The sequence below is a fragment of the Corvus hawaiiensis genome, chromosome 3 (genome assembly GCF_020740725.1).
Source record: "Corvus hawaiiensis isolate bCorHaw1 chromosome 3, bCorHaw1.pri.cur, whole genome shotgun sequence".
Classification (NCBI taxonomy): Eukaryota; Metazoa; Chordata; class Aves; order Passeriformes; family Corvidae; genus Corvus; species Corvus hawaiiensis.
In genome coordinates, this window is record NC_063215.1 from 61,481,376 (window position 1) to 61,493,681 (window position 12,306).

At 39.6% G+C, this 12,306-nt stretch overlaps 1 protein-coding gene across 6 annotated transcripts in view; it reads right to left on the reverse strand.

Moving 5' to 3' along the window:
- Positions 1–12,306, reverse strand: part of IPCEF1 (interaction protein for cytohesin exchange factors 1) — an 84,061-nt gene that overhangs the window by 26,728 nt on the left and 45,027 nt on the right. For 5 of the 6 annotated variants that reach the window (XM_048299872.1, XM_048299871.1, XM_048299870.1 and 2 more), the window contains 3 exons: positions 6,296–6,369; positions 5,093–5,164; positions 2,120–2,181 (listed from right to left, as the gene is read on the reverse strand). In XM_048299872.1, coding sequence (XP_048155829.1) covers positions 2,120–2,181; positions 5,093–5,164; positions 6,296–6,369 — 208 coding nt within the window. Of the gene's footprint in view, positions 1–2,119; positions 2,182–5,092; positions 5,165–6,295; positions 6,370–10,803; positions 10,834–12,306 lie in introns of those variants that run through there. The other variant, XM_048299874.1, reaches the window with a different exon arrangement.

A 12,306-nucleotide genomic window follows, 5' to 3' on the forward strand; every position in this document is an offset into this window, starting at 1 on the left:
TAGCATAGATGCTCTTCTGTTTACTGGAAATCTGTGCCGGCACATCTGAGCATAAAGAACTGAAAATGGCTGCAATAAGGCCTATATTGAATTCTAATACTCTATTAATGCCTTTTTGAGTAACTCTTAGTAAAAAGCTTATTGTTTCTACAGCTCCCCTTTTAGGCACACAGAAGAACTGAAAAATAATCTACAGCTGTTTCTGATACTCCAAATACACAAATGGCAGTGGGGGGGATGTTAAAATGCACAGAAAGTACATAAATACACAAGAAATGCCATGAAAAGAGCCAGGGCTTCTGAAGAATTATGGTGTGTGATACAGAGAGGAAGAACTGGTCAGCAGGAACAGAAGTGACTGTGGCTAGTGACAGTTCTTTTATGAAGCATAGCAATGTTTCTGTAAGGGCATGTCCACCCAGGCACCAGCAGGTGCTGCACCCACACTGAAGGCAGCTGCTGGATCACCTGTGATGAAACATGCATGGAAAGACAAGGAGGTGTTTGACACCAGAATCAGAAGGCCTTTTTCTGAAGGGGAGATGGCCCACCAGCTTTAAAAGCTGAATAAATTTTGGCTATGTTATGTTATTGCAAGGTTATTAGATAGCCTGCTGCAGATTATTGAGTGGATTATTTTGTATCTTTTGGTCATTTTTTTATAAAAGTAGGATTGGTGGAATAACTCATTTTGTGTTGCTTCGTAATTCTTGATTCAGCCAACACAGCCAGTATCACATTTTTGAGCCTTAAAATTTGGTTTAATGTATAAAATTTTGCCCATTCTCATTTTCCATCAAACTCTTCCCTTCATGAAAAGATGGACAACATATTTGCATACTTCCTCTCTGAGTACAAGTATCTTGCAGTTCTTGCTACACAACCTAATATTCAATATAGCCCTTTATCCTAAAGTGTTTTGGTAAAGTTGGCTTCAAAGAGGACACAGAGAGGAGGAATTAGATGGTGTGGGAATTAACAAGTTTCCTGAAAAGAAACAACTGTTAACTGAAAACAAGAAAGAAACTGATGAGACTTGCTGGATCTCCAGGAATCAGTAATATCTGTGTTTACCAACCCCAAAGCTGCTTTTAATGGTAGAGCATAAATGGAGACAAATCAAGTTAATCAATAATGGAATTGCATGTCCCAAGCCTGAACATAAACCCCAATCTTGAATTTTGTGATAAAGCAGAAGGGATGCAGAGAGGAACATTTCCTTGCAAAACAGGTTGCATCACTTAAGTGTTCATACTACCGCAAATACCAGTTTCTTCTTCATAATGACAGCTCCTTCACAAGCTCAGCAGTTCTAAAAATGGCACTTGGTACCAATACTCTAAAAATGGAGACTTAAAAGCTCTGATGGTGACGCATATTCCTCGGAGAGTTAAAAGCCCAGATGATGGCACATCTTCCTCAGGTTAGAGTCCATTCCTGGTTTGGTAACATAATACTACCCAGAGCACTTCTCATTCTAAATCAGCTCCTCTGCCCAGATTTGTTATTTGAGTGCAGGTATCCTCCCACCAAAGAGTTATATTGGGTCAGTGTGCAAATTAAGACAATAAATAAATTGCTTGGGAACTTCTAAAGTTTCTCATTCCATAATGAACTCTCGAGCTTGGCTCTGAAACAAATTGTAGGCTCCAGAACAGCAGTACCACCCACCCCCTTGTCTCCCAACACTATGGTTGTTGAAACCCCCAGGACTGGAGAACACAGTAGGGATGGGTCTGCAGAGCACAAGGTGTTCCCAGGCCTGCAAGCTGCCATACTGCAGCACAACTCCTGTAATATAACTCACCAGCTCAAAACCCAGAGCAGCACAGCTGTACATCTTCACACTTGGTAGGCTTAGCAAGCCAGCAAACTGCCAGAAAGTAGTTACACACCTCTGACAAGATCACCGAGTGTCTCTCACTCACACTGTTTCTCACCATTTTTTCTTCTCCTGTGATTACTCTGTGCTGTGACAATGTGGTTTCTCTGAGCTCAGAGAGTAGACAGACCCAAGATGATAGTTTAAAAAAAAAGAAAATAGCCGACAAAAATTTGGCCAAACAAAAACTGTGAAGAGCACAATGTAGTTACACGCTGAAACCAGTGAGGAGCATACCTTCCTCGTTCTTCCCATTTGGTGCCTGAGGGTCTACAGCCATTCCCAGCTTACTTAGCCACCTGTGTTTGAAACAGAGGGAACACAGAGTCAGGGACACTCTCACGCTCATGAGTTTTGTTCCTTTCGGTTGTGCTCTACATCACCACATCTGTTTTCATTAGCCTGAAGACTAAATGTCAAAGTTTCTATTTCTTAGATCATCTTCTAGAAAGGCACCAGTCACCTCTATATTAATATTTCCTGTAATGAACAGGATTAGTTGCCTGGGACATCTTCTTTCCCTGCTACTGTAAAAAGGTACTACTGATGACCAGGAGTCGCATTTGTGGAAGCTAAAGAAAAAGTCTTTGTGCTGTAACACCATGTCAGAGATTTAGTCCAGCCGTTGAGGTGTCATCCTTCACCTGAGATGAAGAAAAAGGCATGGCAGCTGTAGAAGACGATATCAGCTGCCCTGGCCAAAAGTATTGCAGCACAGTCTGTGCCACTTGAAACCAAGTTTTTGGTCATAACATACCACGTTCTTCACCTTGCTATGTACTTTTCGTTTTAGTAAGTCTCACTCCCTGGGTTGTTTTAAGATATTAACAGGGTTCTTTTCACTTGTCTTCCTAGGTGGCTGCATTTTTCTAGTGCTAGAAACATTCCCTAGTTATACTTTTTGTATATTATGTTTGCTTGCAGCTCATTCAGATCTATCCAGATTTTAAGTAGCTGACAACTGAAAAAGCTCAAGCTTTTAAGATTAAAACTCAAGGCATTAATAGAGAAAGTATGAAGGGCAGGAATTCATTACTGGAAAAAACACCACTTTGTTTGATTTCGGTTCTACTAAAGCAATGGGAAATTTGGAAGATCAGCGTCAAAGTAACTGCACTTTTAGACTGCAGTATGAACAATAGAGCCACAAACAATTCAGAAAAACAAAGTGTCATTTCTGTAAGAGTAGTCTATTGACTCTTTTCTAACAGCTAATTCTAACAGAATGATTTTTTAAATGAAAACCCACCTTAACAAGGAAAAGATTTGGTAAATAATTTTGGGACTTCATTAATGACAAGGGCAGCCAAGTCACTAATAACTATGTACAACTGGCCAGGTAAATGCATGCAGCTAGTCAGCATGCCTTTACTTTTCATGTGTGCATGACAACAGCAAATACATAATAAATTAGTGAAACAAATGACTGTGTTAATAAATCTACTGTTGATTTAATAGAGATGTATGGGCAGGTATATAGATATATGCATGAAGAGTTACAAAAGGTTATGATCCATCAACCATTTATGCACACCAGAAACTCAACACACAAATGCTCCAGTGAGTTCAGTGGAACCATTCACACGTGTATTTACAGCACTGGAGCCAAGAGAACAGATGTCCTTCAGTCTGTTTTGACATATGTGTGAGTATGCATGTACTTTATGTATTAAATGCATGTATTTTATACTTTGCCAAGGAAAACATCATCAGTTGCAACAGTGAGGACTTAGTTCAACACAGCGCAGGCTGCTCTAACACTAGGCTACCTAGCTTTAAGCCAAAATGAAATTGACTCAAGAAGTGGAGTTTGAACAAAATCATTCCAGAGGCATAAGAGCTAAGACACCTGCATAGATTTCAATCACTCACTCACAGGAGCCTAAACATTTCTCACATGTAAATTTCTAGCTGGGCTCCAAACTGGCTGTTAGCACTCACTGATATCCTCCATTAGCTCTAATTTTCTTTCTCCATATGTCCTTCCATCTCTTCTCTCTCACCCAGGGTTACCCTCTCTATGGAAATATTCCTGTCTAGAAGTCCCTCATTCTCAGTCGTCCTTATCCTATCTGCCTCAGGAATTTGTCACTTCATTCAGGAGCTCTGGTAGGAAATGCAAGAACACAGAAATGGATGGTTATCTCCCCACCAGAATGCTCTGTGCTGCTCCAGCTTGCAAAGGGCAACAGGTTCTTCTCATCTATATTTACTTGTAGAGCACAGATTTATTAATACATATCTGTGTACATACATTACTGTAATATTGTACATTTCTGTATCTATAGGCCTTTTGGAAAATCACACACATTCTCTCAACCTCTCTCTTTTTCTATAGTGGTAAATTTGTATGAGGGAATGAGTAGTCAATGTCCTGTGAAAATTCTCACAAAGATCACCAGTAGAGCCAGGATTAAAATCCTGACCTGACTGTCATAGGAGCTCTCCTCCCATTTACACTGTACTGCTTTGTAGCCAGTATTTGGCCATTTAATGCAATAACATAGAGAACAGACTGCAATCTAAAGTAGAAAAGGCAAAGATATGAGATATATCTAAATCAGCCAAAATTGGATCAGCAGAAAATAATATCTTTCTGATAGCTCGGTAGTTTCTAAAATGGCAGCATTCATATCCATTTTTACTTCTTCCGTTGAAAATTATCTGGTTGTTTTTCTTCTGGACATTTGTGGAAGGAAAATTTCTGACCTGTCATGAGGATCATTCAACTACAGTGTAGTTTGGTGCTTGATTAATGCTTATTTGCAATAAAGAAACAGCCCTTTATAGCCCTCTAACCCTCCTTGTTAGCTGACGTGGTACTCTGAAATCAGAAATTGTTATATTCTAGTCCTAGACAATTTCTGGGACAAAACTGTGTTAAGTTCTTCCCTCTCTTTCCTTTGTCCCCTCACTTCTTCCAAGGTGATGTACTTGCTATCAAATCGTAGCACCTCTATAAGAGAAAGGGATTTATATCAGCAAATGTTAGGAAGATTAGTATCAAAATTGGGCTAATTATGCACTTCTGATTTCAATTATAATTAATGAGCAAAGTGCAATAGTTTTCTTCCATTTAGTGACCAGAAAAATTAGACTCAGTAATTCTGCAAATAAATTTGTCAACTGCTTGACAGTGAAAGAATGAACTTTCAAAGGGTGTTCTCATGCATGAGACAGGATGAAACATGACCAGTTGCTCCTACTTACGTGTTCATTTCCAGAACATTTTCTGCCGCAAAATAAAATGTCTTGATCTGTGGGTGGCTGATCTTAATAGCACTTCAGGAAAAGAAAAATAGAAGAGATATGAAGAAAACTAGTTTCCATAAGAAAGAAAAAATAATAGCTGAATGAATTATTTAAAATATTTATTCGCTCCACTGAATTAATCCGGATTAGCTTGTCATCAATATAGCTCTTTCTTTATAACTCTAGTCTATTTTTAGCTCATTTCCTAGGCCACACAGTATCCAGAGAGTATAAACTACAGGAACTAAAAAAGGAGGAATAAAGAATAAAACAAAGGCTTCCATTATTTCATTACATAATCCTGTTGCTTTCCCACTACTCAAATACCATGTGCAGTTTTGCTTCCTCCAGCTCTGAAATGTAAAGCAAACCTGAAAAGGGTTTGGAGAAAGCACCAATAGTGACCCAAGACATGGAACGGCTTCCATGAGTGGTCAATAAGGCTAAGACCCCACAGCACAGAAAATGGATGGCTGAGGGAAGGGACATGTGATGCAGTAAAATCACCAGCACACAGCTGGTGAACAGTGACTGACTCTTCTGACTTCTCCAACAGAAGAATGAAGACTTTCTCTTGAGTGACACAATTAAAACCATGCTGAGCTTTTAACTTTGAACAACAGCAGCACCCCTCCAAACCTTTGAAGTGTGCTCAGAAGCAGCTGGAAGTCAGTGCTGCATATGGAGTTTGGAGAGAATATTTTTAAATGTGCACCCCACTAAAGAAAGTGTTTATTCCCTGCACATCCAAAGGCTTCAAGTACAGCCCAAGCTCAGTTGCACCACAGCAGCCTAAAGAATAGTCCAGGCTTGGAGTGATGCAGCATTACTTGCACCACTGCTGACCTCCTCAACTAAGAGGGGGCATCTGAGAATTACAGCTTACTCATAAGCAGTGAATGAAAAAAAGGAGAAATAAAAAGAAAGCATTTGGCACATTGACCTGGTTTTTTTGTTTGTGGTTTTACCAAAGCACATCTGGCAGAGATTTTAAAAAAATATTTTTGCAATATAGTTTTCTTTCAGTAGCTCAATTAATATCTCATTATTTATACAATACAAAAGAACTCCCCACAGTTTCACTGCCAAAGATTACAGAGATTCATTCCTTCCAACGTTGTAAAAAAATCATGCAAAAGTGGGAACAAGAGATAAACTTACTGCTTTTTTTTGCATTCAATTGCTCGATCCACACTGAAGTCTGGAAGTCTTATAAATCCTTCTGCTTTTTCAGCCTTCCATAAAAGAAAAAAATTAAATATCACCAAATCAACCAACTGGTAAGACAGTAGACTCCAATGCTGAATAATATTTAACATGCAAGTGCTTGTTTTTGACAGCTTTTTATACTGTGAAAGTATATGCTCATCACCATGGGGACAGATTAACGCCTGATGAAATATTTCTATACCAGCTATATTTGTGCAAATCCTGGGTGCTGGAGAGCCATCACTCCTGTTGGTGCAAGTGGCAGAGTGTGAGCATAGATTTTGTTGACTAATAAGGATGAACAAGGGTTATATCATCTGTTCAGGTCAGGATGGTACCTACAATCTCAAAGGTGTGTTTGTGCTGTGACACAGCGTGTATGCATCTTACACATGTACATCTTACATGTAACAGCAGCACATAAAATGACCTATGTATAGCTGAAAAATACAATTCAGAAGTTCCCCAAGATGATTCTAAGTAGAAATGGAGTAGGGTGTCCCCTGTGTAATTGCAGCATGGACCATTTTTCAGGGTCACCTGTACCTGAGCAAAGCAGAGGCAATGCAGGCTGCTGCCTTGCCACGAGGTGCAAGGGGATCATCCCATGCAGCTGAGCTCTGTTTTTAAACACTGCAAACCTGCCTCAGATGGCTTTGGTCACCTAGCTATCACTTCCCCCAGAAATTTGCAGGCATGGTACAAGAGGTAGCAAAATCCAGGCAGACATTTACAGTACCCTGTTTATATCCAGTCAGCCCTTTCTGGATGCAAGAAGGTTTGCTGAGCATTGACGTCTCTGCTCTCAGTCAGCAGGACTCTGAGTCAGAGCGTTGCTCCAGCAAAACTGCAGTGACAAGCCTCAAATCCCTGTTTGTGCTGCCTGAAACTGAAACATCTGAAGCAGAAACATCTTCCTTTACTACATCTATCTACATACACCTGGTCATCTACTATAAGATTAGGAATCCTCCTAAGATGAGCGATATATAATGTAGCTGAAAGTCTGTAGGATATAACATCAGGAAAAAATGTACTTTCCAAAACACAGAATGCTCATTCCTGAATCACATTGTTGCTGCTCCCAGCCATTACTCGTAGACACATTAAAATTCTGAAAATGTACACTGAGTTAAAGCAGGTAAAATATACACAACAGTTACAAAGGCAGAGGATAAATGAAGATGACTGACAGTATCTCAAGTCTCATTATGCATGAATATGACAAGACTATAAAAAGATGTTCATCAAGAAAAGCCTTTGAGCTTTAATGCTTGGAAGTATGAATCTCCAAGAACTGAAATATGGATACAGAATGGATATTTCAATGGGTGGCTTCCCCTCACATCTGCATATCTGTTCTTTGGTATACAGTAAATCATGGCCTAACTATCATTCCTGCCATTTACATGTATTAAGCATTCACATGAGAGGTTTGTATTTTGCATCATCACCAGTAAAGGGTTTTGCTGCTCCAGGACACACACACACACAGCGTTGGTGGAAGGGGGTTTTCTTATTTTCTTTAAGCATAGGAGAAAAAATGATTTTTTTACATCTGGGCTGAAAAACATTCATTTTGTAATATTTGTATGAAAAAGTGTTTATTTGCTACTGTGGGCTTTTAGCACTCTCTGTTTGTATTTGTATCTGTAAAACTTGTTTAGAGACTAGCTCAGGGAGCTTTTGTTTCCATTCCATAGGTTGGAATTTCATGAGACTAAACTCACTGAGATAAATAACAACTAACTAAAGCTAGTATTACCATCCCAGATCCACAGTATATTAAGTATATAAGGATGAGTAAATGAGTAGGGGTGAGTAATGAAGGAGCTCTATTCTTGGGCTGCACTGTACTAAAGATAGAGATTGTATTATCCTGCATTTCTGTACCAAAAAGATGGTCACTTACTGTATTGGGAACACCAAAATTCCTATTTAGTTCCCAAGACCAATCTGAGAATACCAGAGACCAATCTCAAAAAAGCTGTCCGTGAGGTACAACAAACACTATTGCAGGCATTGCTGGATGAGAAACCTGCCTCAAGTGAGAAATGCATACAGTGCCAGTTGTTTCTCTGCAATATGAATCAACAATCCCAGTTTAAGAAAAAGTTATGCATGAGACCCTGTGTGAAGGAATATACCCAGGTACCCATGCAGCAATAAATCCATGGCCTGAGCTAGGTAAGCCATCAGGTGGGTGAGTGGGTGATTCGGGTCTGGGACAGGTTTGGCCTTTCTTAAATGTTTCAAATGCAATCACAGCTCAGCCAGTTCTGTCTATCAGTGCAGTAACCATTGGTCTAGATTGCATCCTACAAACAGTTTAGAGTGCTGCAGAAGCACTCGTGAGGGGATTAAGTCCATGAAATGCTGTTAGATAAGTCACTGTCTCTATCGTCAATGTATAAAAGTATTTGAGTGTTTGGATTTTGTATTGGACTAGTGAATTATCAGGACCCCGTAAGCCACTGTGGAGACACCCACCTGGAATGCTCCCACCCATGCAAAAATGGAACTTGGACTTGAACCACTGAACTAATCCATTAGTAATTTAGATAGACTCCTCTACCTAAATTAGAGAAGCACCCTCTAAATTACTAATGAAAATAGGTCTGTAGGCTTTGATTTCAGTACTTTAATGTTAACAGCTATACAGCAGAGAAACCCCAGACTTCTTATGCAGTATTTGGCATGTTCCAGTTGGTAAAAGATTATGTTCTCACATACACATTCTCTCTCAATCCATTCAGATTTTATATTAATTCTGTCTGTGATTTCATATTTGTTAATTTAAGGAAAAAATTATGTTTCATTTTATGTATAAGTGAAAGGAAGGAGGACAATGGTGTGAAGCTTTGAAAGCACTGTTTGTACACATCTCAAATGTGCCATCTATGTAACAGAAAAGAGGGGCTTGATGCGTATGTAGTTCATAATTATCAGGAAAAAAGAAATGAAAAAAGGAAAAGAAGTCACAACATTAAAACCTTATGGATGTTATTACAGTCAGCAAATGGAATTCCAAATAAACCCTAGGAACAGAACATGTGAAAGTCATCTTCCCAGTCATTCTTGGGATAAAAATGACATTTTAAAGCATATAGAAATCCTAAGTGCTTTCTTTCTTCCAAAATGTTATCTCTAACATGACTTTAGCATGCTATTATTTAACTCACACTTTTCACTCAAGCTTCCTTCAAATTTTGATGCAAAGCTGTAAATTAGCTCTAATAACTCAGATAAAAAGAACCTTGACCTGCTTTCTACTTAATCAGGATGTTTAAAAGAATAAGCTGTTATCTCTTGTGGGTTTTATGGAGGTTAGCCTAACATAAATCTGTACTTTCGCTATTCCAAATTGTAGAAAAATAATTTCATTAATAACAACAGTCTCTGCAAATGCTCTTGGCAAAAAAGAAAGCCATTTTTTCACAGAAAAAGCTTTGCACTCAAAAATAATTATTTATGAAACACAATGCATGAATCCAATGAAAGAGGCTAATGTCCTTTTGAGCTTGCTTCAATACGTTATCTAAATGTTGTGGCTTTAGGAGATTTAGTAAATCATTTAAAGTGAGTGTAGTGTTGCAGCAAGATTTTTAAAAATAGTGCTTTAAAATGAAATATCTGATTATTGCGGAACAACTCCAATCTGCAAATCAGGGTTGTCCTCATGGCTTCATTACAGTGTTTCAGCACTGCCCCCAGAAGACCCTATGGATGCTGGAAAAGCAGTTCAGACTTTTTAGCCTTTTTTTCTCTCTGCCAAGTACACCAATGAGCCATCCTGTAGAACACTGAATAATTTGTGTAAGATATTGGGCCAGAGGTCCCCAAGCCTCTCAGCGCAATCAGCCAACATCAATGACTTTTTCTCATCCATGTAAGCAGCTATTACAACTCAAAGGTAAAAGACTTTTCTTTTAAAAGACTGTAATTATACAGCTTCCAGCAAAGCTGTTGGAGTGAGGACCAATTTAAGCGCAGTGAAGGGGGGGGGGGGGGAAGAAAAGGTACAAAGATAAATAGTGACAGTAGATCACAGCCTGCAACTCTTTAATATTATATTTATATTTCTTTTCAGCTGAATCCCCATGACAACCATCGTTGACATATTCTGCAAAAATCTATTTCAACTCTATTTGGAAAACCAGTCAAGCTACCCTAAAGACCCACCAGATAGAGGCATTTATTCCTGTGTCCCATTCCAGCCAACACTATCCAACATAGCTGAAACAAGCACAAAGAACCAGGAGCATGGATTACATGTGACAATCCTCCCCCACCACCCCTCTTCCTATGTAAGAATACTAATTCCCTCTGGAGTTTCAGTATGAGAATTGAAACTGCTAAAGGGTCAGGCAGGATCACAAACTGTACTATTTAAACACTTTTTCTTCAAGGCAACTGCCTACAGAGAGCAGTACTGAAAAAAAAAGGAACCAAACACTAACACAGTGAAGAGCCATTGTCCAAGGAGTCTGGTGTTCTTGAATGCACTCAGAAAGTCTGACTGCTCAGATCCATTTTCTGACATTTCCTGTGTTTTCATTGCAAAACAACCCTTCTGTGCTTCCTCCTAGTCCAAACAGCTTCCCCTCCCCAGACTGGGAGTGCTTCCATGCTGCAAAGAGAAGTTTACATGCCTCGTGTTTTGCAGAAAGAAGAAGGGTGTGTGGGAACAGGCTCCAGGGCAGCCTACCCAAACCTGCTGAGACCACCAGGCCCTGACCTCAGCTAGCTCATCGAAAATTTATTCAGATTTGCCTGGGTTCTCTAGCTTTCTTTCAGTAAGGAGAATCTTGACTCTTGGGGTGTCTGATTTGCTATTGCTGACCTGTTTATTTTTACTCTTTTGAGTTGTGGCATTCACAAAATATTTTTATGTTAGATTGAAGGAAATATCAGATGCAAATGTCACAACAAGTGTCCTATATCATATACCAAAATCTGCCTCTCGTGAGAGACCTAGAACCAGAGTGGCTTGAAGAAAAATTAAACCAGACTCACAGAAACATCCAGAGCTTCAGAGGCACATGAAGACAAACTTGACCAAGATGATGATATTCAGGTGAGGTAATCTACCCAAATCCAGGATAATGCACATTCCCATACAAATTCCACCCACTCTCTATTTTCTCCATCCCCATTAGAGAAAAGGTCCAGCACCCTGTTGCTATGCTACAGTTGCCGGTGTCTGGTTTGCACACAGCCACAAACAAACCACACTCATTTCTCACAAGAACAGAACTGTTCAAGCAGAGCTACAGGCAACCTGTAGCTTTGACGTCAGCCCCACTCTTTCATCACCACCTTTGGCATCAGCCTCTGTAAAAGGGCTGGTCGCAGGAAGCCTCAGGCACGTGAGAAGCAGGACTCCTGTTTCAACAGGACTTTAGACTGTCATCTTGTACACCACCTTAGGACCAAGGATTAACTTTACTGAAGACAGTGGAAGTGCAGGCAATCCTAATGCCAGGCCAGAGACTTAAATGTCAAGCAAGCAAGTGAATATGTCACTGCTATTTCTCCTTCATCAATCTAGAAGTGAGAATATCTAGGTCTAATTGATCTAACATAGGACTCTGAGCATGCTCTCAAGAATTTAAGAAAGCAGGTCTTAGCAAACCCCACAGTCCCTGACATTCTGCAAACGTTGCCTGGATCTATAGTTATATAGAACACTTTAGGCTGCCCAAAGAATCTTTGTGATTTTAACTTAAAATAGTGTGTGAGAGTTGGCAGAAGTTAAAAGCAAAGAGGTATTACCAGCTGGCACACTTAAAGAACAACTGTGACAGGTGAGAACTCAGGGCTGACACAAGACAACAGTATTTTGAAGCCACATGAGCTCTCCAGGGGAAATTAAATAAGTTGGAGTGAGACTGACACTTATTTTTCAGCCTTGTTCATTTGGGGGCAGCCAGTGGCAGTCAGGAAGTAGGCATGGACTAAAA